The sequence below is a fragment of the Gopherus evgoodei genome, unplaced genomic scaffold (assembly GCF_007399415.2).
Source record: "Gopherus evgoodei ecotype Sinaloan lineage unplaced genomic scaffold, rGopEvg1_v1.p scaffold_78_arrow_ctg1, whole genome shotgun sequence".
Classification (NCBI taxonomy): Eukaryota; Metazoa; Chordata; order Testudines; family Testudinidae; genus Gopherus; species Gopherus evgoodei.
In genome coordinates this window covers 258,748-284,488 of record NW_022060099.1, presented here as the reverse complement: position 1 = coordinate 284,488, position 25,741 = coordinate 258,748, and the positions used below count along the sequence as shown (strand labels likewise).

General features: G+C 56.4%; 1 protein-coding gene across 1 annotated transcript; it reads left to right on the top strand.

Annotated features, from left to right (window-relative positions):
* The first annotated feature begins 460 nt into the window (after positions 1 to 460).
* On the top strand, positions 461 to 24,493 carry LOC115643925. Its single transcript, XM_030547931.1, has 6 exons — positions 461 to 1,386; positions 1,857 to 2,065; positions 2,759 to 2,911; positions 3,090 to 3,232; positions 3,763 to 5,785; positions 23,493 to 24,493. The coding sequence occupies exon 6, from the start codon at positions 23,591 to 23,593 to the stop codon at positions 24,491 to 24,493; it is 903 nt and encodes a 300-aa protein (XP_030403791.1). The 5' UTR covers positions 461 to 1,386; positions 1,857 to 2,065; positions 2,759 to 2,911; positions 3,090 to 3,232; positions 3,763 to 5,785; positions 23,493 to 23,590.
* Positions 24,494 to 25,741: the final 1,248 nt, after the last annotated feature.

The following is a 25,741-nucleotide window of genomic DNA, read 5'->3' as shown; positions in this document are numbered from 1 at the left end:
AGCATTCAGCATCCTCTGCCCCTCCGTGCGCTTCCCACAGCGAGCCTGCCCCAGCGGGGTCCTGGGGGGGCCACAGGGTCCTGCACCCCCACTTTGCAGTCAGACATGACTCTCAGCCAGCCAGTAACACAGAGGTTTATTTGATGACAGGAACAGGGTCTAAAACAGAGCTTGTAGGTACAGAGAACAGGACCCCTCGGCCGGGTCCATTCTGGGGGGCAGTGAGCCAGACCCCCACGTCTGCACTTCACTCCTCGACCCCAGCCAGCTCCAGACTAACAACCCCTCCAGCCCCTCCTCTCTGCTCAGCTCCTTTCCCGGGCCCTGAGGTCACCTGACGTCTCCAACACCTTCAGCTGGTACCTTTGCAGGGGAGGGGCCCAGGCCATCAGTTGCCAGGATACAGAGTGTCAGGCATTTAGGTGCACTGGCCCTTTGCTCTGCCAGATACTGAAGAACTGCCATGGGGACACTGAGGCACCAACACAGTATTCAGAGCAAACATTACGAACATTCCCAGTTCGTCACATGGGGGTTTATTAGGGACACCCAGGCAGCAACAAAACAGCTTCTACAACACCTTCCTGGTTACCCAGATGCCAAAACCGCAGTTCCCTTGGCTTAGGGCTGGTTCGGTGCCTCTTGCTGGGTTTGTCACTGGCTGTCTTCATGGCTCCAGGCTTCCTGCACGGTTCTGCAGAGGGATCTGAATGCCAAAGCAATGCAGAGAAGAAGAGTTTTGAAGTTTCATCCCTTTGGGGAAAAACAATCCAGGTTGGTGTGACCTGGTTCAAAAAGTTTAAGATGAGAGGGGACTTGAAAGGATCTAAATATGACAGGGAGAAAGACCTCACGGGGAACTGATGGGCGTGACACTGTGACTGCCACAAGTAGGCCTTATGGCAGGACCTGAGGTCTCTTCCAAGCCTAATCTTCTAGGAGTCTATGTTCTAGATCGCTCAGGAGCCCTGGTAAGCTGGGCACATGAAGAAACTGTTCATTGTTTTAGGATCAGTTTTCTCTGCAATGCTCTTGTCCTGGATAAATAGTATTTTGCGTCATGAAAGCCACCTGGCCACTGGATATCCCTGTAATTGTCCCCAATGATAACAGAACTCCGCCCACAATTTCAACTCCACCCACCACCCAAGCGCCACCCTGAAGTCTCTCATAAAAGATCGTGCAGATTTTAGAATAAGCTAATCCCCCTTTCTTGACTGCTTGGAACAACAGCAAAATAGTTAACAATCAAACCATATAAATAGTCGCCATTAGGTTTCAGAGTTAACATCCTCCTGAAGTGAATCGGGGTAGCTCACAGCCTTCAGACATGTTACTGCAGGCTGCCTGCTGAGTCAGACAGATGTCACAGCCTCAGTGATACAGGTCTGAATTTTTCATCGTCACCACGAAGGCCAGAGATGAAGTGTTTTAAATGAAAGCTAAGAGTTGGGTTTGTGTGAGTGTGTGCTAAGCCATGTGAATTCTGAGTTCGCCTCAGCAGTGTGTATCTTGTTATCTGTGGATGGTTGTGTATATGTTGCATAGTTGATGTGTGTGTGTGTGTGTGTTGATCTGTGTCTCTGTTGCATGTGTGATTGTGTAGATGTGTCATCTGTGTGCATTTTGTATATGTTTTCATTGTGTCTGTTGAAATTTTGTGTGGGTGCATGGGGGGTAATTTGTATTGGCTTTGTGAGTGAGCGACGTGTGTTGATCTGTGTCTGCTGCATGCCAGCAAGTTGGTCTGTGTGATTTTTGAGTACTTGGCTGGCTGGCTGGCTGGCTGGGTGTGTGTGTGTGTGTCTTAAACACCCAATACACACACCCTCTCACATCCCACCTCCCTCCCTCAGGTAGCTTTGAGGTGGGCTCCCAGCCCGTTTGGCTCGGGGAACCCCCAGCTCCGATTACGGTAACCGGAGTCAGCGCCTGTGTTATTCAGAGCTATAAATAAGGGTCTGGCAGCTTGACATTTGGAGAGAAAGTGAAAGCATCGGTTGTTGTGAAGCAGGGGACAGAAGCTGGGACAATTCCCCCCCAGACGCTTCCCCAAACCTGGCAGGTAGGTCACATTCCTTTTTCTTTCCTCATCGTGTCTGCCCCGGCTGTCCGAGCTCAGCTCTGCCATGGTCCCCGTGTCCCTTCATCCCCGTGTCCCCTTGAGAACAGGCTAACTCGTTCTGTGGCCTGAATTACCCCTTGCACTCTGAGCCCCGTGGGAGCCGGGAACACAAAGCCTATGGACGAGAGGAGCCATTTTGCCATCCTGTCCCACCGCTCAGGGGGCCTCGGGGCATAGCCACGTTCAGCATCACCTCAAGACAGCTCTGAACGTTCAACGTGTTTCTGCCCCTCTTTCCGTGTTGTCGCCACGAACAGGCCTCAGCTGGAGGGAGGGACCAGGAGCAGGGAGTTCCTATTGCAGGCGAATGTCTTTGCTTCTCCGTGAGCCTTACACTTAGTTTGAGGAGTTGTGTGAGGGGTAAGAGTCTGGCTGAAGGGCTGTACCAGCTGTAGGACGAGCTAAATTAAGACCCCGGGCCTGTTCCGGCCGCCCGATGGGCCCCAGTCCCATTCTGGCTGCCCGCAGGATTGCCAACCCTCCGGATTGTCCTACAGACTCTAATGAAAGATGCAACAGAGAGTCCTGTGGCATCTTTAAGACTAACAGATGTATTGATATTAGTCTTAAAGGTGGTCTTAATTAGATGTATTAGTCTTAAAGGTGCCACAGGATCTCTGTTGCTTTTTACAGATCCAGACTAACATGGCTACCCCTCTGATACTTAATGAAAGATGATGTCACGTGATGAAACCTCCAGGAATATGTCCAACCAAAACCGGCAACCCTACGTTGGACATAGGCTCTGGGACAGATCTTTAAAGGCCCTTAGGCATCAGAGTCCAAGTGAGTGGCCTGTTTAGTAACTCAGGGGGTGGGAGAAGCAAAGGACTTTGGACTCGGTGGCGAGTCAGTCACCGCGGAGGAGGCATGAGATGGGGAGAGCACAGGGAAGCTGGGAAGGATGGGGAGGAGGAGTCTAAATTCAGGGCCCTTCTCAGAACCATGTTCCCTTATGTTCCAGCTGGAAACACCAGTCCCAGGACGGAAGAGCACTTGGGGATGGAGGGACACGGCCTCTTTGCTGGGACCCTGCGTCCAAAGACAGAGGAGACGAAAAATTCCTCACACAGACCCAGCAGGCGGCTCCAGGAGCTGGAATTACAGGTGGGAGGCTCAGACAGGCTGTGGTGAGGGGGATTTGGGCACTGGGAACATCAGCAGTTGGGGACGCGCGGTGGCCATGAGAACCCCTGGGGTGAAGTTGGCGAGTGTCACGTGCTACCGAGACGGCTTCAGTTGAGGTGCAGAGGAGGCGCGGAAGGTTGTGGTTACGTGTGAGGAAGAATCATCCTGTGCTTAGCCACCCAGGCAGGGACTCGAATCCTGGATAGTCCCACACACAGCTGTGCTGGTGCCCCTCAAACCCGACCCACAGCCCCAGCTAGCCCAGCCCTGCCCCTCCCAGCTCTGTCGGTGCCCCTCACTCCCAACCCGCAGCCCCTGCCAGCCCAGCCCTGGCCTCCCCCCACCCACAGCTGTGCCCATATGTTGTGGGGATTCCCTATATGGAAGAGCTCCACCTAGCAGGCACCCATGATTACAAATCATGCTTAACTCACCGGGTCCAAGTTTTGTGACATTCACCGACCTCACTGCCCTCAAACTGAGACCCTTGTCCCTTGCGTTGTCTCCAGGTCTAAGGAATTGCAACAGAGCGTGAGCTGGGCCGTGAGGAACCGGGGAAACCAGAATGAACTTGGGGCTGAGAAGCTGCGTGAGGCTGATCTTTCACTTCCTGTGGGGAACCTGGAACATCCTGGCGCCCTGCATCCGAACTCAGATTTGGCCGGTATTCCTGTCCTTCACCAGGGGTTTGAAGGATGTGGTCAAGTGGGTCTGGAGACTGCTGTTGAGCCAAACACATCAGAAATTGGTGCTGTTACTGCTGCCTACAGCAATAGGGCTCGCGGTACTTTTCTTTCCCCATGGGACAGTGAATTATGAAGCTGGAGAACCAGAACCGTTAAGTGTCATCGACCTCCTAAGAGCACAGGGCAGACTGGAAGCCCAGGGGAAAATGACTGAGGACCTGAGAGCCTGCATGGACCTCACCCTGCAGGAATTCATGAGAGAACCCCCAAGCATACAGGACAACGCCCAGATGCTGATCCAGTGCAGAGGAACCGCGCTGGAATTTAAATCCGGAGATGGGAAACATGAGATCTACGTATATTACCTCAACGAGGAACCCCGGTATGACGTGAAAGAGCCAACCATGGACGTGTATCTATCCCGGCTGCGCTCCCACCCGGACCAGCTGAGTGTTGAGAACCTGCTGAAGGTGCAGAACCGGCTGGAGGCCGGGGGAAAGATGACTGAGGTGCTGAGACAATGCTTTGATCTCACCCTGGAGAGATTCCCCAAGGAGCCGGTGTGCCTGCAGCACAACGCCCGGCTGGTGATCAGCACCGTGGGAACGAGGATGGTCTTCCTCTCTGGAAAAGGGGAGAATGAAATCAACGTGTATCCCGACCACACAGGGCTCGTTCAGTACGTGGTCAAAGTGCCAGGATGGTGGGCCTGGGTAGCCAGGAATAAGGTGTTCATAGTTCTTGTTACAATCCCAGTCTTCATTTGCCAAATGATGATCTATCAGAAAATTAGGCAACGTCCTTAAACAACACTTGGCTTTAGAACATTACGTCCACCAACCACTGAATCCTCCGTCTCCAACCAGACAAATTTAGTGCTGCCAACTCTTGTGATTTAATCACAACTGTCACAATAGAAGGAGTTTTCCTGCCATTTATCAGCGAGCTGAGAATCTCAGCTTCCCTTCAAAGTACAAAGTAAGTTTCTAGCTCTTACGGTAGCTGAGAAAGCCATGGGAATGAGACGACTAGTGGCTCAATACTTAGAAATGGAATAAACAGAATCCAGCACAAATACAAAACGGGGAATGCCTGGCTAGGGGGAAGTATTTCAGAAAAGGATCTGGGCGTTATAGTGGATCACACATTGAATACGAGCCAACGACGTGATGTAGGTGCAAAAAACCCCTAATATTCTGGGGTGTATTAACAGGAGCGTCCAATGTAAGACACAGGAGATCATAGCCCTGCTGGGCGCTGACAAGGTCTCAGCTGGAGTCCTGTGTCCAGTTCTGGGCACCGCACTAAAAGAAAGATGTGGATCAACTGGACAGAGTCCAGAGGAGAGCCACAAAAGTGACAGAAGGTTTGGAAAACCTGAGCTAGTGAAGCAAATGCCAAGAGGTCTGTTGATTTCAGGAGGTGCTGTAACAGCTCCAAATGCATATCACAAAAACATATACACATTATTCCCAAGGCTAGTCATCTGGCACCTGTACGCGACAAAATTCCTTGCCGTAGAAGCAATGGCCAGTCGTGCACCAAAAATCCAACACACCCTCTTCCGTTCTGAGCATGGTAATTATGTATTGACCAAGCGACAGGTGGTGATTTGGGGACATACCTAGTTTCGTGCAATCCACAGCTCCACACACGTGTTCCATTTGCTCTTTCGTACTGTTCCAGCTACTTCGCATGTACAATTAAAGGAAAAAAGCCTTTACTTGAAAGAAACAAAAGAAACCTATACTGGGCAGAAAAGCGAAACCTGAAAGAGCGTAAGTGAAAAGGACGGATTGATGCTACAAGGATGTGGATATAGATCGATATGAAGAGAATGTGAGATGTAGGTATGAAGACACAAAGAAGCATAAATGAATAATATGGAGGGTGCAATAAATGAGAGATAATGAAAGCCTGATATAGACAGAGAGGAAGAGAACAGCAGTGATCAGATAGATTGGTGTGGAGACGCTGTGATAGACTGATATGAAAACAGAGTGAGAGATTAGATACGTACGGAGAGAGGGACAATTTAAGAGATAGAGGGAGTTAGATATATAAAGATACAAAGAGAGTGTGACAGACAGAGCAGAGCATAGATACATGAGTACATATAAGGATGGTGTAAGTGACCAGGGCGTAGTCGGTCTGGCCTAGTGGTCACAACTGGGCTGAGGTCTCCCCACATGGACGGGAGTCACCAGGGCAGAGGTGGAAGAATTGCAAGGCCAGGTCCCATAAACAAGAGTCAGAGTGAGGCCGGCTACCAGGTTAGAATCCAGGGGGAAGAATTAGGGTCAAGTCAGGCTGGAGCTAGAGACCAAAGGTCAGGAGATGAGGCAAAGCCCAGCAGGCCACAAGCTGTGCGGTTGCTCAAACCACTTCCTGGGCTTAATCCTGTCGTTAAGTAGGGGCCCTTGGCCAATCAGTGACCTGCTGTCACTCTGGGTCTCGTGGGCGGTACTTCCTGCAGTGCCTACTGTGCACACTGCTCCCTAACTGTGCTGTTACAGGGGCTCCTGATGGCAGTGTGGGACTATCAGCCTCCCCAAGCTCTGCAGATGTGGGTTCTGGTCCCTAAAAATGGAAGGAACTGGGAAAGCTGGGTACATGACAATAGCTTAGGTTGTCTCTTTCCTCCATAAAAATTATTCCAGACCAACATAGGATGTAAAGCGGAATAACTACTCTAGAGTAATTCTGTCTGGGGATACTTATTCTGGAATAAGTCTCGTTTGTGTTTAATTTGTCCACTTTTCAAACTGGAACAGGACACGCTTATTCCCGAAAGCATCTGCCTATGGAGATATTCCAGAATAGGCAAATTGGATGCATATGTGTGAGGATGGATAGATGGGAGCGGATGGGTAGATAGTCAGGCATGCATGGAGATGGAGAGATTTCTATAGAGCATTAACAAACTTAGACAAAGACAAGACAACGCCTAGTGCACCAATAACAGAAAGTGGGTGGATTATTTTGCTGCTCATTTTCTGAATTGTTAATACTAATGGTGAGATTATAAGCTTTAAGGGAAATGGCTAATGAATCGAACAACACAATCTTCCCTGCTGATCCCAATAGCCTGAATACTGAGTCGCGAGCAGTCTTACGTGCTTCAGAAATTCATCCCGCTTCTCCGCTGTTCGCAGAGTCAAGGAGATCGGCAAACTGCTTAAAAATGCAGCTGTTGATTCTTCGCAATGTTGCTGGTCTCTGACGCAGAGCCAGCGAGTTATCACCAAGTACTGGTGGGGTTTGGGAACCACAGTTTGGTAGGAGCTGTCAATCCAAGCAAGGAAGGAACCAGCCCCCGTCCCCCAATTAATAGAATAAGTGTGACACTTTAAATGAGGGCTCAGAGAAGAACAATAACACCCTCGTGCTAGGGGCAGCACCCACCAGCAAACTCCCACCCCACAGCCTGAGAGAAACCAGGAGGCTGTAACAATGAGACCCTGCTTTCTGGCGGTATGTTACGGGGAGTGCCTGTCCCCTTCTTAGCTGTGTCTGGTTAGTGAACAGGGCTGTCTGGTCTTAATGGGCAGCCTTCGCCGTTATCTGGGGCGGGGCCCTGGAACCAGGACTCCTGGGTTCTATCTCCAGCTCTAGGAGGGGAGAGGGGTCTAGTGGTTAGAGCCAGGGAGCTGGCCAAGGGAAGCCCTGACCAACCAGATAGCCTTTCTCTCTCTGTCTGCAACATAACTTTTGAAAACTGCCTCCGATCCACTCCCAAATCCCAGGGAACATTCTGGGCATGGAGGGCAGGACCCTGTTGATTCTGGTGAAAATCGGAGAACGGGAAAAGCCTGGATTTCCACTAAAATGAGGCCCACGGCGCACCCCGCTAGCGGTGCCCGAAGAGGGAGGTCTTTGGCACCCTCTGCTGCTGTCAGCACAAATCGCTCACTAGATTTTGTGACCTTTGGGTGGGCTAGGTTGGTGGGGGTTTCAACCTTTTTTCATTTGCAGACCCCTAAAAAATCCCAAATGGAAGTGCAGACACCTCTGGAAACCTTAGGCAGAGTCTGCTGGCCCCCAGGGATCTGCGGGCCACAGGTTACCACTAGGTTGGAGCTTACGCTGCCCTTCTCCTTGTCCCTAAAAACGCCTCCCATGGAAAAACACCTGGGGACCCAGAATTCAGTCACTGAGGGTTTTGAGCAAGGATCGCGCAGGGTCAGCCTCCCCGCATTCAAATCCAGACAAAGAACAAAAGGAAAGAACTTAATTCTTAAGTACTAACTTTATAAAGTCTTGTAATGAGAAAGAAACATAATAATCACTTAATTTTTCTACAACGTAATGTGGCCACTTTATAATCCACCTACATTATTGTCACTGTTCTACATGAACGTAAATAAAGAAACCAAATTGAATCTAGCCAGGTCAGTCCCCACAGAAACACAGAGAGAAGAAATTCAGGGTTCCCAGACCTTAGGTGGAGTTTACCTGAATCTCCGTCTTTGCTCACCAAAATCTATACTCTCGGCTGAGTCAAAAGCAAGGAAACATCATCTTCCCTCCTCTTCCTTGTAGAAATTTCCACCTGGAATCCAGACAGAGGCTTCCGCATCCTCTGCTGAAATCAGTTCACTAGTCAGCCCACCACACAGTTTAAGAAGATAGATTCAAAAAGCCTTGTTACTCGAAAAATGCAAAACCGAGGCCAGCAAAATCTCGACGACTGTTTCCCCCTCATCACGCTGAACGAAGAGACGAGTTCGTGACTCAAACTGGCTCATAGGATTTCGCTAACATAGTTTGCTATTTCACAACATTCAAAGCATCAAATTAAAATAAGAGAAATGAATTTTCCCTCCCACTTGCCCCTTTCTGTAACAAACACCGCCAGGGATTCCTTGGTGGAGAGTGAACACTAGCACTGACCTGCTGCAAAAATGCTTCAGAGCCGGGGGGAAACCCAGCCTGATTTCTCCTCCCGTGACTCGGTTTCTCCCGACCCAGCCCAGGGCACGTGGCCTTTTGCAAAGAAGCCACCCTGACGACTCACCCTCCGTGGACTCTGACTGTGGCTACAGGGACCCCATAAATGACCACCCACGACTCCAGACACATCTGGGGGTCGAGGGGCCCACCTCCAGCCAAGCTCCCCCAAGCTTGTCACCTGGTCTTCCCCACTCTGGGCAAGCCCCCCGCAATCCAGCTCCCTCGCCCCCACCTCTGCTGCCAAGCCCCCATCTGCCCACTCCAGCTGCCCCCCACCCCCCAGCCAAGCCCCCCAGCCAGTCCCCTCCCCCCAATTCTGGCCAACCCCTCCCCCAACCAGACCCCTTACCCCACCCCCACTCCAGCCAAACTTCCCTCCCCCCCAAGCCAGGCCCCTCTGGCCCCCACTTTGGCCAAGCCCCCAGCCAGACCCAAATAAGGCCCCCAAATAGGAGAGACTCGCGCCATCTCTGTCTGGGCCTGGGTAAGAATTTTCAGCTCCTCATTGCTTCCCCGGCATCTCATAGGCCCGGCTCCTTCTTGGACAGGTCGCTGTGGCATCTGGTTGCTCAGAGGCCCGGTGGCCATGGCATCTGGTTGCTCAGCGGCCCGGTCACCGTGGCACCTGGTTGCTCAGCGGCCCGGTCACCGTGGCACCTGGTTGCTCAGCGGCCCGGTCGCCGTGGCGCCTGGTTGCTCAGCGGCCCGGTCACTGTGGCGCCTGGTTGCTCAGAGGCCCGGTCGCCGTGGCGCCTGGTTGCTCAGCGGCCCGGTCGCCGTGGTGCCAGGATCTGTTGATAACTGGGATGTTTAACACACACACACACACCTGCCCTTGCACATCCCCTCTCAGAAGCTGAGGGGACCCTGAGGGGGGAACCCATTAAAAAGGGAGCAGAGGAGGAAGGAAGGAGACAGGAAGCCCGCAGTGAGGACCACTCGCTTCTTGTGAGCACCTAGCACCGTATCCTCCATCAGCATCTCTAGCCCGGCCTCTGAGCTCCATCCTCAGCCCCCGGCGGGGCTGGCTCTTGAAGGATCCATGCTCTGGGGTGGAGCAGCATCCCCGGGGCTTCCTCCCTGGCAAGCCTCGGCTGACCCCAGCTCTCCCACCAAGCCACTGCTTCAGTTCGGCCCTATTTTGGGGTGTCCATGTCCAACCTAGGCTGATTCTCTTCTGGGTCTTCAGCACCCTCTCCAGGCTCATTTAAACCCCCCTTCTCATCCAGCAGCTGGTACGGGGGGACCCTGGCCCGACCAGTGCTCTGGGTCCCAACCTGGGGACCCTACAAACAGCCACCACCCGCTGGGTCCCTTTTATCTCTTGCTGCTGCTGCTCCTGTTCCCTGGGGCACTTCCCCGCGATCCCAGCACCTTCACCCTTAGCTTGGGGCTGAAGTCCTGCTTGAGTCCCTGCAGCCAGCCAGGGGCACACTCCTTGCTCCTCTGGCTCCGGCCAGCAACTGAAACGTCCCTCGTTAGCAGCTCCTTTTATATGAGCCTGCTGGATTCTGATTGGCTGCTCCCTGCAGCCTCTCTCTGATTGGCTGCTCCCCGCAGCTGCTCTAGGCCGCCTGGAGGACTCAATTCTACTGCTCTTTTCCTGGCATGTGGTGCGGTAGGACCTCCGAGCCTAATACACCCCGTCACAAAGCTCTTGCATTTCTTTTGCCATTAACAAAAAGCAAGAAAGGGCATGCCCCTGATTTATTTTCTTTCTTGATAGCCAATTTTTAACCATGAATCTTCAAAATCTGGGCTACCATAAGGACAACCCACTCCCCACCCCACACTCTCAAGAAATGAAAGTCATGAAAGCTCTGATCAGTAGAGAGTTATTGTGGTTTTTATTAAGCAAGTTGTTATAAGTGCAGAATAATTTTAAGAAGTAACAATCTGACAGGAAAAAGGGCTGGTATCATATTTGTAGGACAATTTTATTGTTAAAATTCTCCCATCATCAGCACACGTCATTGTTTCAAAGTCATATAAACCATGGTGCAGTTGCATAGGCAGCTAGATAAGATGTTTTCAAAATCATCCACACACTTTTCATTTCCTCTTAGCCTCCTGCAAACCAAGCAGAGCATGACAATATTCAGCAGATAATCTATTTCAAAGCTAAGTGGGTGTAAATATACGTACACATGCCAGTACAAGGATTTCAATAATAGGTAAATGGGTGCATAGAGTCAAAGCTGCAAGCAATTCTCTCAAAGATTTTAACAGGGCTAGCGTGGCTTAATTGTGTTTTCCTAACATGAGTCATTAAGAAGCATCCAGCGGCTTGGATGTTTCATGTTATGCTCCACCCTAAAAGCTGTCTTTGCCTCACTAAGATGGGATGTTAAAAGAATCTTAAAGCTGATCTTGAAGAATGTGCTCAGTAATCAGCTAGTTAAAACATCCAGCTGCAGCTCTGTCTGTCTGTCCAACCAGCTCCATCTGTCTATGCATCACTACGCGGGGATGTTGGTTCACCTAAACTTCTTATGGCAAGGTAAAAACTATCACCTTTGACATCACTAGGGGCTGGTCTACACTGGGGGGGATCGATCTAAGATACGCAACTTCAGCTACGTGAATAGCGTAGCTGAAGTCAAAGTATCTTAGATCGATTTACCTCTCGTCCTCACGGTGCGGGATCGACGTCCGCGGCTCCCCCTGTCGACTTCGCTACTGCCATTTGGGTTGGTGGAATTCCAGAGTCGACGGGAGCTAGTTCGGGGATAGATATATCACGTCTAGATGAGACGCGATATATCGATCCCCGAGAAATCGATCACTACCCGCCGATACGGCGGGTAGTCTAGACATACCCAAAGAGTTTACATTAAAATTGCTATTCGGGTGTAAAAACACACTTTTTTCCAGTGAAAGCTCGTAACAGAAGGTAATTAACTTGGGTTCGTTCAACACACCTCTTTCTTCTACTTGAATAATGGGTAACTCACTTTAACAACTGAAAATGTGTCAATCTCAAAATTCATTTTTGGTTTTCAGGCAAAGGTGACTGAAAAAACAAAACAAAATCTTGGACCAACCCGAATCATGGAGCTAATGTAGACCTGTCCTCTTTTAGATGTAGAGGTCACAATTTCATTCTGCACTGCATCACACTATGGTGACCAAAAACAAATGGAAAATGAAAACTGAAAGAAAGTGTGTTTGTGTGTGTTTTTAAGTTCATGTACAATTAATTTCCTACAAATTCCTCAAAAAAAAAAGTTTTGGGAAAAATCTTTTGGATTCTGTGAAAAAAATATTTGTCGAGGTTAGAAAAAAAGTTTCTCTATAAAAAACTTCAACCATCTCTACACGTGGAGCTGGAGGATGTGAAGGAATCCTTGGAAAAGTGTTGGTTTCTCCTTTAGTCCCAGTCTTGCCAAGCCCAAGTGATCAAAAATCACGAATCAGGACCCAGAAAGCATGAGACTGGCTTAAAAATGGTGAGATTTTAAACAACAACAACAACAACAACACGTTTCATCCAGCTCATTTACTGCCTGGTTTTGCAATTTTCAGTGTCACTTTTCTGGCTTTTCCACGCAACCTCCATTTTTAAAAAAATGAAAGCTGAGATTCTCCGGAAATCCCTTGACTCTTGGAGCTGGGGGCTTTGAGCATAACACAAAATATGGCGATGAAATGGAGAAAGTTGGCGACACTAGATCCAGCTAAGATACTCTCAGGTTGAATCCTGCTCTGAAGGGCAAAGCCTCTTGGCAAATTCCAATTTTCTTTTCTTTTCCTTCTCACTTTCTCGGCGGGCGGTTGGTTTTGGGCATTTTGACGTCATGCGTGAATTCCCCGTTCATGGAGAAGACGGTGATTGTAATCTCCCCTTTCCCAGACTTGAACATCATCCTGCCTCTGGTGGTATCGAGCAACATCAGCGCATTCTCCTGAACACGCTTAGGTGCCTCCTCCAACGCTTCCAGAGCATATTCAAAGCAGCCCCTCAGCTCCTGCGTCATCCCCCAAAGGACTCCAACGTGTTGCGAGCCCTCACTACACTCGAGACGCTCAGAGGTGCAGGGCGGGTGCCGAGTCGTGCCAGGTAAACCTCCCCCGTGGGCTCCTTGACGGTGTAGACCGGTTTCCCATCACTGTAGGACACGCTGATCTCACATTCGCCCTTCCCAGAGATGAACGGCAGATTTCTCCTGCTGCAATGGATCACCAGCTTCGCGTTCTCCTGCACGCACGCGGGCTCCTTCCGGAAGCCCCAGATGGCGCAGTCAAAGCAGGTTTTCAGACTCTTGGGTGTCTCCTCCCATAAATCCAGGCTCCTCCGGGCTCCTTCCAGGTTTGCGAGGCTCAGGACCCTCAGGCCAGCTGATATCCTCCCTAGAAAGATATTCAAGCTATGCGAGGTGACATTATAGCTGGGTTTCCCAGAGCCCTGTTTATACGAGACATTAATTTCGCATACTCCTCGGCCGGACACAAACACCAGCGATTTCCCGTTCCAGTGGAGCGTCATCTTGGCGTTGTTCTTCACGCAGTCGGGCTCCTTGGCGAAATGCTCCTCCGCACACTGGAAGATCTTGTCAAGCGATTCGCTCATCATGTCGCTGGACTCCATTTCCTCCTCACCTCCCGCAGGCTACCAGTGCTCAGCTGATGGGTCTTGCCCAACTGAGAACCCATGTTGGCCCCGTCTTAATTGACTCAGACTCTGGCTCACTAACCGAGGGGATCCCACCTTGCTGCAGCTGGGCCTGAAAACAAAAACAAAATCAACCCGTCATGGAACAATTCACTTATGGCCAAGTGATGTTGCAAGACTTGCAAAGCTACTTCCCAGAGAACGAGTTGAGTTTGAATTCCTGCCACTTCAGAGTTTACTGAAGAACCCAGAGCTGCAGGAGACAGACTTCGGTTATATGTTCTGGGGAGGGAAATCGTCCCTGCTCACGACAGCTCAGAAATGGAGCACTAGGGTGAGCGTGTTAACAAGAATGGAGCTGGCAGTGGCAGAGCTGGGAGGGGCACCTCGAGCTGGGATAGCAGGAGGGCTGCCGTTCTGGATTGAGGGGCACCAGCAGAGATGTGGGGTGGAAGTCGAGGGCTCAGGTGGGGCTACAGGCCAAAACCTTTAACCATACGGAATTGCAACGCAGTTAAAAAGAATAGAAATGATATTTCTCTTGTCCTTAAGGAGGCTGAGTCTCCCCTTGCCTCACATGGTCGTTATTCCGGTGTCAATATGAGTTTTCACCAGATCAGGATTCTCCACTTGCTCTTGAGAGCTGATACCTAATTTGCACAGGCTTTGTGCGAGTGTCAATAACACAAGGTGGCAGGAAACAATTACCCAAAGTTGGAGGACAGCAGCTGGGACACGGGCATGCATGATCATTACGAATGGCCCGTGGGAATATACAGTTTACCTCTTTCCATCCTGAGAACTGACTATTCATTCCTACCCTTTGCTTCCTGTCTTTGAACCAGTTACTGACCCAGGAGAGGACCTTCCCTCTTGTCCCATGACTGCTCACATGACACGAGCACCCATCATGAGCGGGGGTTGTTCGCTACCTGGGGATTGCAAGCTCAGTGTGGACGTGCGCTTTGCTTCTTCAGCAACCAAGGGAAGGGGAAGTGAACCCTAGTAGCAAGGGTGCTGGGTGCTGGTCTTTCGTAAGCACTGGAGTGCAACGCACGTTTATTTCAGACCAAAGAGACCAGCGGGGAAAACAGAATTCATGGAGTCAGGAGAGGCACACGCATGTCAGCTTTGCCTGGAAGATCGGCTCACATCCCATCCGCTTCCCAGGTACAAGGGAATCCAGCTCTGTAATACCCTGGGTGCACGTTTCTTAGATGGTGATCCTGGATCTTTAAAACTTTGCCATCAACTTCTGGGTCAGGACAACAGAGGCAAAGCCTGCAGCTGTATCTCCACTGCTTCGATGAGCAGTACCTCCCCCCCCCACACCACAACACACCTTAAAGGATCCAAGAGTCCCACACCTGCCTACCACAAAACCTGCGGTACCTCGGCCAGGGCATGCAATGCCGCAACCACCAGACAATCACCGCACTCCCGAGTGAACTCACAGAGGGTAAAAGACAAAAACAACATCACCGGGGGGTGAACGCTCTTCACAAAGCGATCGATTCAGCTGTGATCTCTTCGTCACCCCCAAAGCCATGGGAGGTGTTTGAGAACTCCCTTTTGGGGGAGGCGAGTCTCTCTAGCCCTGCTCCTCCCACCCAAGCCCCCCCTCCACCAGAGCCTGGAGGCCCCACCCTCATGGCCGGAGGAGCCCTGGCCAAACCGCCCTGACCCGGGGGCCAGACGACCCCAAGCACCGCCCTAAACCAAGGCCACCCACTGGCTTGAGTCACCCTGGCCTGCCGGCCAGCCCAAACCACCAGCCATCTGAGCCCCAAGCTCTCGGCTGCCGGCCCAAGCCGAGCCCCCGCTGGCTTCGGGGGAGAGGGGGAGCATGAGTGGGGCCACGACCTGGGTTAGGGGAGGTTTAAGCCTGCCCTGGCCTGTGATACCCACTGCCTGTGATTGAAGAAACGCCCTCACAACACGGATGCTTAACCAGCTTTGTAAGAAGTTCAGAGTCTCTGGTTCCATCTCCAGACCTGGAGCAGGGCTCGGTGTGGCTCGAAAGTGCTTGTTTCTCTCCCCCACAGAGCTTGGTCCAATACAAGATATTACCTCACCTACCTTGTCTCTTCGGCTCCCTGCTGTAGAAGACGGTTCTTCACTTCAAGCTCTCGGGGTACATCAGCCTCGCTCTGGAGGTTACCGACTGGATCCCTGCCATCGACCAAGACAGCAGCTGTTAGCTTCGAGGATTTGGCTCCCTGATTTGACGTTTTAAGGAGGGAATCATCAATGACCATACATTTTGCAAGACGTATATGCCTGTTCCACCGGGAAACGCACCTCAGGTCAGCTGGAAGCAGAATCGAGAAGGAAAGACAAAGACCGAGAAAGCAAGAAATCTCACTACTCACCCAGCCGGGGACGATCCGAAGAGACGAGACACGCTCTGCGCTTTCCCTCTCTTCCCAGAATCACAGACAGCGGAGAAGATTTAGCTGCACCCAGAACACAGGACGTTTACTTTTAGTTTCCGAATGATGCACACATTTGTACACTGCTGGCTGCAGCGATTTTGTCTCTTGAGGTTTTACGGCCAGGAGAGAGGAAAAGAAAAGCCAGTTCCTGAAATGTCCGTGGGCTCAGGGTTGAACTCTGATGTTGCTGTAACTCCAGAGCAGGGCTTCTCACAACACATTTTTTGGTGGCCTCTGAGGGAGGCATCAGGGCCACGGGCAACAGGGGGTTGAATGGAGATGGGGGGGAGGCAGTGGGGCCAGGGGGAAGGGTGGAGGTGTCGGGGAGGCAGGAGGGTCAGGGGGATGGATGGAGGTGTGGGGAGGCAGCGGGGCCAGGGGTGACAGGTGGATGGATGGAGGTGTGGGGGAAGCAGTGGGGCCAGGGGCGATGTGGGGATGGATGGAGGTGTGAGGGAGGCAGTGGGGCCAGGGGTGACAGGTGGATGGATGGAGGTGTGGGGGAGGCAGGAGGGTCAGGGGGATGGATGGAGGTGTGGGGGAGGCAGTGGGGCCAGGGGTGACGGGGGGATGGATGGAGGTGTGGGGGGAGGCAGTGGGGCCAGGGGTGACAGGGGGGATGGATGGAGGTGTGAGGGAGGCAGGAGGGTCAGGGGGATGGATGGAGGTGTGGGGGAGGCAGTGGGGCCAGGGGTGACGGGGGGATGGATGGAGGTGTGGGGGGAGGCAGTGGGGCCAGGGGTGACAGGGGGATGGATGGAGGTCTGAGGGAGGCAGTGGAGCCAGGGGAGATAGGGGGATGGATGGAGGTGTGGGGGAAGCAGTGGGGCCAGGGGTGACAGGGGGATGGATGGAGGTGTGGGGGGGCAGTGGGGCCAGGGGCAACGGGGGGATGGATGGAGATCTGGGGCAGGCAGCGGGGTCAGGGGTGATGGGGTGGGGGAGTCAGAAGAGGCAGAAGGGAGCTTGAGCCCGAAGCGCCACAGCCAGGAGACAGGACCCAGGGCCAGAGCCTGAAGCCCCACGGCCAGGAGACAGGACCCAGGGTCAGAGCCTGAAGCCCCACGGCCAGGAGACAGGACCCAGGGCCAGAGCCTGAAGCCCCACGGCCAGGAGACAGGACCCAGGGTCAGAGCCTGAAGCCCCACGGCCAGGAGACAGGACCCAGGGCCAGAGCCCGAAGCCCCACGGCCAGGAGACAGGACCCATGGCCAGAGCCTGAAGCCCCACGGCCAGGAGACAGGACCCAGGGCCAGAGCCTGAAGCCCCACGGCCAGGAGACAGGACCCATGGCCAGAGCCCGAAGCCCCACGGCCAGGAGACAGGACCCATGGCCAGAGCCCGAAGCCCTGCGGCCAGGGCCTGAAACCATCACTTTGCCCAGGTTCGCCAGGCTCAGCACCAAGATCCCGCTGGGCGACGTCTCTGCTGGGGAAGCTGCATTCAATAGTGGGGCACCCCCTGGATGTAGGAGACCTCGATGTTGTTCTTGCCCTGGCCCGAGAAGAACACCAGCTCCTGCCCCTCGCAGTGGATCACCAGCCGGGTCTTCTCCTGTAGGTAGCCGACCTCCCGGCTGAACGTCAGCAGCGCGTGCTCCAGACACTCCTGCATGGGGCGAGAAAGGCCACCCAGAGACGCCAACTGATCCGCACCTTGGCGATGTTCTCCACGCTCAGCACCTCCGGGCGGGTGGAAATCGAGGCACAGGGATCCATTGGTCCCTCGCACTGGTTCCAGGTGCTGCTGGCTGATGGGAATGGATGGAAACTTGGTAACAAACTCACAAGCTCTGAAAGTGGGAGAGGAAACAGGTCATGGGGTCTGAGATCTCCCTTTGAGGCACAGCTGAGATGAGTGTGTGGAGGACTCAGCCTCGCTGGGGGAATGGAGCTGGTGGAAAATGAATCGCTGGGTCTGATTTCACCCGTAATTCCACTGGAGCAATTCCACTGGCTTCTGGATTTACACCAGAGTCACTGAGATCCAAATCTGGTCCTGAGCTGTATCCCTAGGACGCCTGGGTTCTAACCCAGCTTTGGAAGGGCAGTGGGGCCTGGTGGGTTAGGGCAGGGGGGCAGGGGGCTGGGAGCCAGGACTCCTGGACTGGATTAGCACTTGGCTACACCCAGGGCCGGTGCAAGGAAGTTTCACGCCCTGGGTGAAACTGCCACCTTGCACCCCCCAAGCCCTGTGGCAGCTCCGCCCTGAGGTGCCCCCTCCCGTAGCAGCTCCCCCCTTCCCTGAGGCGCCCCCCCCGTGGCAGCTCCCCCCCCCAGCTCACCTCTGCTCCAGAAGCCCTGCTGTCGGCCGTCGCGGGAATCGTGCCACGTGCGCTAAGCGAAGCTGCGGAGCTCTGCCTGGCCCCCGGCGCCCCCGCCGGCAATGAGAAGAATCGCGTGGGACGGAGAGGCTGCTGCGCTGGGAGGGAGAGGGAATCTGAGCCACCAGCAACCCAGGGGTCCCCGTGGACTCCGCTTCCACCTCTCGCCCCAGTGGAGTTCCAGAGCCGACGGCCGAGCGATTGGGGACCGATTTTATCCCGTCTACACTAGACGTGAGAAATGGCTCCCGATGGATAGATCACTACTCGCCCATCCGGTGGGTAATGTAGACGTACCCTTAGGTAGACTCCACACCTCCCAGCAGGGACTCCCCTGTCCTCACCCCTCCTTCCGCTCATGGCTGTCTGGCATCCAGCAAGTTCAGTCCAGTTCAGGGCGGCCCCCAGGGTAAGAACAGAAAAGAGAACAACGTTTCCCCGCCCCGCATTCAAATGTCCGTGTTGGATTAAATCTGATAGCAAAACCATCTAATACACAGGTCAGGGAAAGAGTCTTTGTCCACCCTGGCATAATGCTGAACATTATCCTGCCGTACAAGGCTTGGTTTAAAGTCAGAAAACTGGCAGAACTGGGGGGGGGGGCAGGGCTGGGCTGGCAGGGGCTGCGGGTCAGGAGTGAGGGGCACCGGAAGAGCTGGGCTAGCAGGGGCTGCGGGTCGGGAGTGAGGGGCACCGGCAGAGCGGGGCTAGCAGGGGGCTGCGGGTCGGGAGTGAGGGGCACCGGCAGAGCTGGGCTAGCAGGGGGCTGTGGGTCGGGAATGAGGGGCACCGGCAGGGCTGTGGGGGGCAGAGCTGGGCTAACAGGGGCTGCGGGTCAGGAGTGAGGGGCACCGGCAGAGCTGGGCTAGAAGGAGCTGCAGGTCGGGAGTGAGGGGCACCGGTAGAGCTAGGGGGGCAGGGCTGGGCTAGCAGGGGCTGCGGGTCAGGAGTGAGGGGCACCACAGGGCTGTGGGGGGCAGAGCTGGGCTAGCAGGAGCTGCGGGTCGGGAGTGAGGGGCACCGGCAGAGCTGGGCTAGCAGGGGGCTGCGGGTCGGGAGTGAGGGGCATCAGCAGGGCTGGGCTAGCAGGGGCTGCGGGTCGGGAGTGAGGGGCACCGCAGGGCTGTGGGGGGCAGAGCTGGGCTAGCAGGGGTCTGCGGGTCGGGAGTGAGGGGCACCGGCAGGGCTGGGCTAGCAGGGGGCTGCGGGTCGGGAGTGAGGGGCACCGGCAGGGCTGGGCTAGCAGGGGCCTGCGGGTCGGGAGTGAGGGGCACCGGCAGGACTGGGCTAGCAGGGGGCTGCCGGTCAGGAGTGAGGGGTACCGGCAGGGCTGGGCTAGCAGGGGCTGCGGGTCGGGAGTGAGGGGGACCGGCAGGGCTGGGCTAGCAGGGGGCTGCGGGTCGGGAGTGAGGGGCACCGGCAGAGCTGGGCTAGCAGGGGCTGCGGGTCGGGAGTGAGGGGCACTGGCAGAGCTGGGCTAGCAGGGGCTGCGGGTCGGGAGTGAGGGGCACCGGCAGAGCTGGGCTCGCAGGGGCTGCAGGTCGGGAGTGAGGGGCACCGGCAGAGCTGGGCTAGCAGGGGCTGCGGGTCGGGAGTGAGGGGCACCGCAGGGCTGTGGGGGGCAGAGCTGGGCTAGCAGGGGCTGGCGGTCGGGAGTGAGGGGCACCGCAGGGCTGTGGGGGGCAGAGCTGGGCTAGCAGGGGCTGCGGGTCGGGAGTGAGGGGCACCGGCAGACCTGGGCTAGCAGAGGGCTGCGGGTCGGGAGTGAGGGGCACCGGCCGGGCTGGGCTAGCAGAGGCTGCGGGTCGGGAGTGAGGGACACCGCAGGGCTGTGGGGGGCAGAGCTGGGCTAGCAGGGGCTGGCGGTCGGGAGTGAGGGGCACCGCAGGGCTGTGGGGGGCAGAGCTGGGCTAGCAGGGGCTGCGGGTCGGGAGTGAGGGGCACCGGCAGACCTGGGCTAGCAGAGGGCTGCGGGTCGGGAGTGAGGGGCACCGGCCGGGCTGGGCTAGCAGAGGCTGCGGGTCGGGAGTGAGGGACACCGGCAGGGCTGGGGTAGCAGGGGCTGCGGGTCGGGAGTGAGGGGCACCGGCAGAGCTGGGCTAGCAGGGGCTGCGGGTCGGGAGTGAGGGGCACCGGCAGGGCTGGGCTAGCAGGGGCTGCGGGTTGGGAGTGAGGGGCACCGGCAGAGCTGGGATAGCAGGGGCTGCAGGTCGGGAGTGAGGGGCACCGGCAGAGCTGGGCTAGCAGGGGCTGCGGGTCGGGAGTGAGGGCACCGGCAGGGCTGGGCTAGCAGGGCTGCGGGTTGGGAGTGAGGGGCACCGGCAGGGCTGGGCTAGCAGGGGCTGCGGGTCGGGAGTGAGGGGCACCGGCAGAGCTGGGCTAGCAGGGGCTGCGGGTCGGGAGTGAGGGGCACCGGCAGGGCTGGGCTAGCAGGGGCTGCAGGTCGGGAGTGAGGGGCACCGGCAGAGCTGGGCTAGCAGAGGCCGTGGGTCGGGAGTGAGGGGCACCGGCAGGGCTGGGCTAGCAGGGGCTGCAGGTCGGGAGTGAGGGGCACCGGCAGGGCTGGGCTAGCAGGGGCTGCGGGTCGGGAGTGAGGGGCAACCGGCAGGGCTGGGCTAGCAGGGCTGCGGGTCGGGAGTGGGGGCACGGCAGAGCTGGCTAGCAGGGGCTGCTGGTCGGGAGTGAGGGGCACCGGCAGGGCTGGGCTAGCAGGGGCTGCGGGTCGGGAGTGAGGGGCACCGGCAGAGCTGGGCTAGCAGGGGCTGCGGGTCGGGAGTGAGGGGCACCGGCAGGGCTGGGCTAGCAGGGGCTGCGGGTTGGGAGTGAGGGGCACCGGCAGGGCTGGGGTAGCAGGGGCTGCGGGTCAGGAGTGAGGGGCACTGGCAGGGCTGGGGGGGGCAGGGCTGGGCTAGCAGGGGCTGCGGGTTGGGAGTGAGGGGCACCGGCAGGGCTGGGGTAGCAGGGGCTGCGGGTCGGGAGTGAGGGGCACCGGCAGGGCTGGGGTAGCAGGGGCTGCGGTTCGGGAGTGAGGGGCACCGGCAGGGCTGGGGTAGCAGGGGCTGCGGGTCGGGAGTGAGGGGCACCGGCAGAGCTGGGCTAGCAGGGGCTGCGGGTCGGGAGTGAGGGGCACCGGCAGAGCTGGGCTAGCAGGGGCTGCGGGTCGGGAGTGAGGGGCACCGGCAGAGCTGGGCTAGCAGGGGCTGCGGGTCGGGAGTGAGGGGCACCGGCAGAGCTGGGCTAGCAGGGGCTGCGGGTCGGGAGTGAGGGGCACCGGCAGAGCTGGGCTAGCAGGGGCTGCGGGTCGGGAGTGAGGGGCACCGGCAGAGCTGGGCTAGCAGGGGCTGCGGGTCGGGAGTGAGGGGCACCGGCAGGGCTGGGGTAGCAGGGGCTGCGGTTCGGGAGTGAGGGGCACCGGCAGGGCTGGGGGGGCAGGGGCTGCAGGTCGGGAGTGAGGGGCACCGGCAGGGCTGGGGTAGCAGGGGCTGCAGGTCGGAAGTGAGGGGCATCGGCAGGGCTGGGGGAGCCCAGGATATAACCTGCACAATCCCACGTTAAGGTTAATACACGGAACGATGCAGTTAAAATATCAGCGTCCAGATATTTTGGTCCATCCCCTGTAACAAGTTCAGAACAGGAATGAGTGTCGCTTGTGACCCGACCCCAGCCGAAGCCGATCACTTGGGCAAACCCAGCGGGGTCTGCGGGCTCCTGGCCAGAGGGGCTGCGTTCATGTACCGTAAATACAGCCTGGGCCTGAAGCTTTCCCCCTCCCCGGCTCCCTGTCCCGGGAAAGCTCGTTCACCCCCCTCAGCCGGGCTCTGGTCCCGCCGTTCAGGGCCTTTGGCTCTCAAACTTTTGAGGGGCTGCGGTTTGTGGGGAATTTGAAAGCCCACGGGGGGTCGTTTTCCAGATCAGATCAAAACTGGATTAGGAAAAAAGCCAGATCTCCTGTGAATGGAAAATCGCAGGGGAGCCAGATGGAGCTGGAGTCTGGGACATCCCCCCCCGGGAAAGGGGGCAGGGCCCCCTGGGCAGGTGGCGATGAGGGGCAGACACAGATCACAAGGGGGAGAGGATGGACAGACCAGAACCAGCTGCCTCCTGCCCCCCCCCCCCCATATCTCTGGCTCCAGAGGAAGAAATGAAACTGAAACTAACAGGAGACGTGGCGGGGGGGGGGGGGGGGGATTTTAATTCATCCTGCAGCAGAGCCAGAGCCAGAGAACCAAGTTGTGCTGAGAGAACAGCAGACACTGGAAGTGCTGGGGTAGGAATATCACTGACCCCCCCCATCTCAGATCCACTGGTGCCCCTCACTCCCAACTGCAGCCCAGGCAGAGCTGGGGGGGGGGCAGGTCCGGGCTAGCAGGGGCTGCGGGTCGGGAGTGAGGGGCACCAGCAGAGCTGAGGGGGCAGGTCTGGGCTATCAGTGGGCTGTGGGGCAGATGTGAGGGGCACTGGCAGGGCTGGGAGGGGCAGGGCTGGGCTAGCAGGGGCTGCAGGTCGGGAGTGAGGGGCACCAGCAGGGCTGAGGGGGCAGGGCTGGGCTGGCAGGGGGCTGTGGGTCGGGAGTGAGGGGCACCGGCAGGGCTGAGGGGGCAGGGCTGGGCTGGCAGGGGGCTGTGGGTCGGGAGTGAGGGGCACCGGCAGGGCTGAGGGGGCAGGGCTGGGGGGCAGGGGCTGCGGGTCGGGAGTGAGGGGCACCAGCAGAGCTGAGGGGGCAGGGTTGGGCTAGCAGGGGCTGCGGGTCGGGAGTGAGGGGCACCGGCAGAGCTGGGGGGGCAGGGCTGGGCTAGCAGGGGCTGCGGGTCGGGAGTGAGGGGCACCGGCAGGGCTGTGGGGGGCAGGGCTGGGCTAGCAGGGGCTGCGGGTCGGGAGTGAGGGGCACCGGCAGAGCTGAGGGGGCAGGGCTAGGCTGGCAGGGGGCTGTGGGTTGGGAGTGAGGGGCACTGGCAGGGCTGAGGGGGCAGGGCTGGGCTAGCAGGGGCTGTGGGTCGGGAGTGAGGGGCACCAGCAGAGCTGAGGGGGCAGGGCTGGGCTATCAGTGGGCTGTGGGGCAGATGTGAGGGGCACTGTCAGGGCTGGGAGGGGCAGGGCTGGGCTAGCAGGGGGCTGCAGGTTGTGAGTGAGGGGCACCGGCAGGTCTGGGGGGCAGGGCTGGGCTAGCAGTGGGCTGTGGGGCAGAAGTGAGGGGCACCTGAACTGATCCAGTCTCCTCCCCGTTCCTTAGGGCTCAGGCCGTGGCCAGGCCATGCTGAGTTGGTCATCCGGACACTGAGTTGCATTGACTCCTCACCCAGCCAGCTGTGGGGCAGGGACTGGAGGTCCATGGCTCATCCACTGACCATCAGCTACAGCTGGGCCATTAACTGGCTCCTCCGGTGGCCCCTGGACTGGGTCAGGAGGCAGATGGGCCACCTGTTGCGAAAGTGTCTCATGGTGGCCTTGGCCATGATGCTGGTCTCCATCGTCCTTTGCATCCTTGCTCCCATGCTGCACCAGGAGACGCTGGGCCTCTCCCTCCCGAGCGCCGGGGACCCCACGGCTCTGATGATCCGTCCGCCGAACCTCCCCAAGGGTATCCTCACCCTCCTCCGGGACGCCCTGCTCCACATCGCTGCCCTGCTGTCCTTCCGGGAGCCTCTGACCATCGCCAACCTCCTGAGGCACCGGGACCGGCTGCAGGGCCTGGACGAGGCGAGCAGCGAGCTCTGGGCCTGTCTCGATCGGGCCGTGGAGGAGTTCAGCAAGGAGCCACCAGCGGTCCAGGCAAACGCCCGGCTGAGCATCCAGTGTGCGGGGCGAGCACTGGAGTTCCTCTCCGGCCAGGGGGACTGCGAGATCTCGGTCTATCTCCTCCGCCACCGCGTCCGGTACAGCGTGGAGGTGCGGACGGCCGAGCTGTACCTGGCCAGGTTGGCCGTGCGCCCGGAGCCGCTGAGCGTGGACAAGCTGCTGATGGTGCGGCACCGGCTCCAGGCGTGGGGGGCGCTGACCGAGGAGCTCAGAGGCTGCCTGGATTTCGCGGTGCAGAAATTCACGGAGGAGCCGTTCTGCGTCCAAGACGACGCCAGGATGGTGGTGGACTGCGCTGGGCAGGCACTAAGGTTCTCCGCGGGGGCTGGGGGGAACCAGATCAACGTCTACGACGACCGGGATGGCCGCGTCCACTACCGCATCCGGGCATCGGGGCTGTGGGCCCGCACCGTGCGGTTCCTCAACGGCAACTAGCCCCACCACGCCCTGAACATCGGCCCCCTGTGGTGAAGGCCAGGGCCGGCTCTGGCTTTTTTGTCACCCCAAGCAAAAAAAAAGGGGAGGAGGGGGCTGCCGGAGTGGCAAAGCAGGGGAAAAAAACAAAACAAAAACAGCACGGCCAGAGTGGCAAAGCGGGGGTGGGGGGAGAAATCTGTTGGGAAAATACCACAGCAGGGCACAGATTATTCAACAAGTTCTTAGAAGATATTGGAGACAATTTTTTTATTCCAGAAGGTGGAGAAAGCTACTAGGGGAGAGGCTGTTCTAGATTTGATTATGACCAATAGGGAGGAACCGGTTGAGAATTTGAAAGTGGAAGGCAGTTGGAGTGAAAGTGATCAGGAAATGATCGACGGGGACAGGTGAGCAAAGCCCACAGGTAAGTGGGGAAGAAGACCTGGAGATGGGTCGGAAACAGGAGGGAGCACGGGCTATAATGGCAGAGAGGAAGGAGAGTCAGGGCAAAGCTGGGAGGCAAGATCAAACCAGTATCTTAGATGCCTATATACAAATGCAAGAAGTATGGGTAATAAGCAGGAAGAACTGGAAGTGCTAATAAATAAATACAATATGACATTGTTGGCATTACTGAAACTTGGTGGGATAATACACACGACTGGAATGTTGGTGTGGATGGGTATAGTTTGCTCAGGAAGGATAGACAGGGGAAAAAGGGAGGAGGTGTTGCCTTATATATTAAAAATGTACACACTTGGACTGAGGTGGAGATGGACATAGGAGATGGAAGTGTTGAGAGTCTCTGGGCTAGGATAAAAGGGGTAAAAAACAAGGGTGATGTCGTGCTGGGAGTCTACTACAGGCCACCTAACCAAGTGGAAGAGGTGGATGAGGCTTTTTTTAAACAACTAACAAAATCATCCAAAGCCCAAGATTTGGTGGTGATGGGGGACTTCAACTATCCAGATATATGTTGGGAAAATAACACCGCGGGGCACAGACTATCCAATAAGTTCCTGTACTCCATTGCAGACAACTTTTTATTTCAGAAGGTTGAAAAAGCTACTAGGGGGGAAGCTGTTCTAGACTTGATTTTAACAAATAGGGAGGAACTCGGTGAGAATTTGAAAGTAGAAGGAAGCTTGGGTGAAAGTGATCATGAAATCATAGAGTTTGCAATTCTAAGGAAGGGTAGAAGGGAGTACAGCAAAATAGAGACAATGGATTTCAGGAAGGCGGATTTTGGTAAGCTCAGGGAGCTGA

What these genes read in the sequence shown, in the direction of transcription:
- LOC115643925 (XM_030547931.1), top strand. Translation starts at nt 23,591, where the DNA reads ATGGCTCATCCACTGACCATCAGCTACAGCTGGGCCATTAACTGGCTC.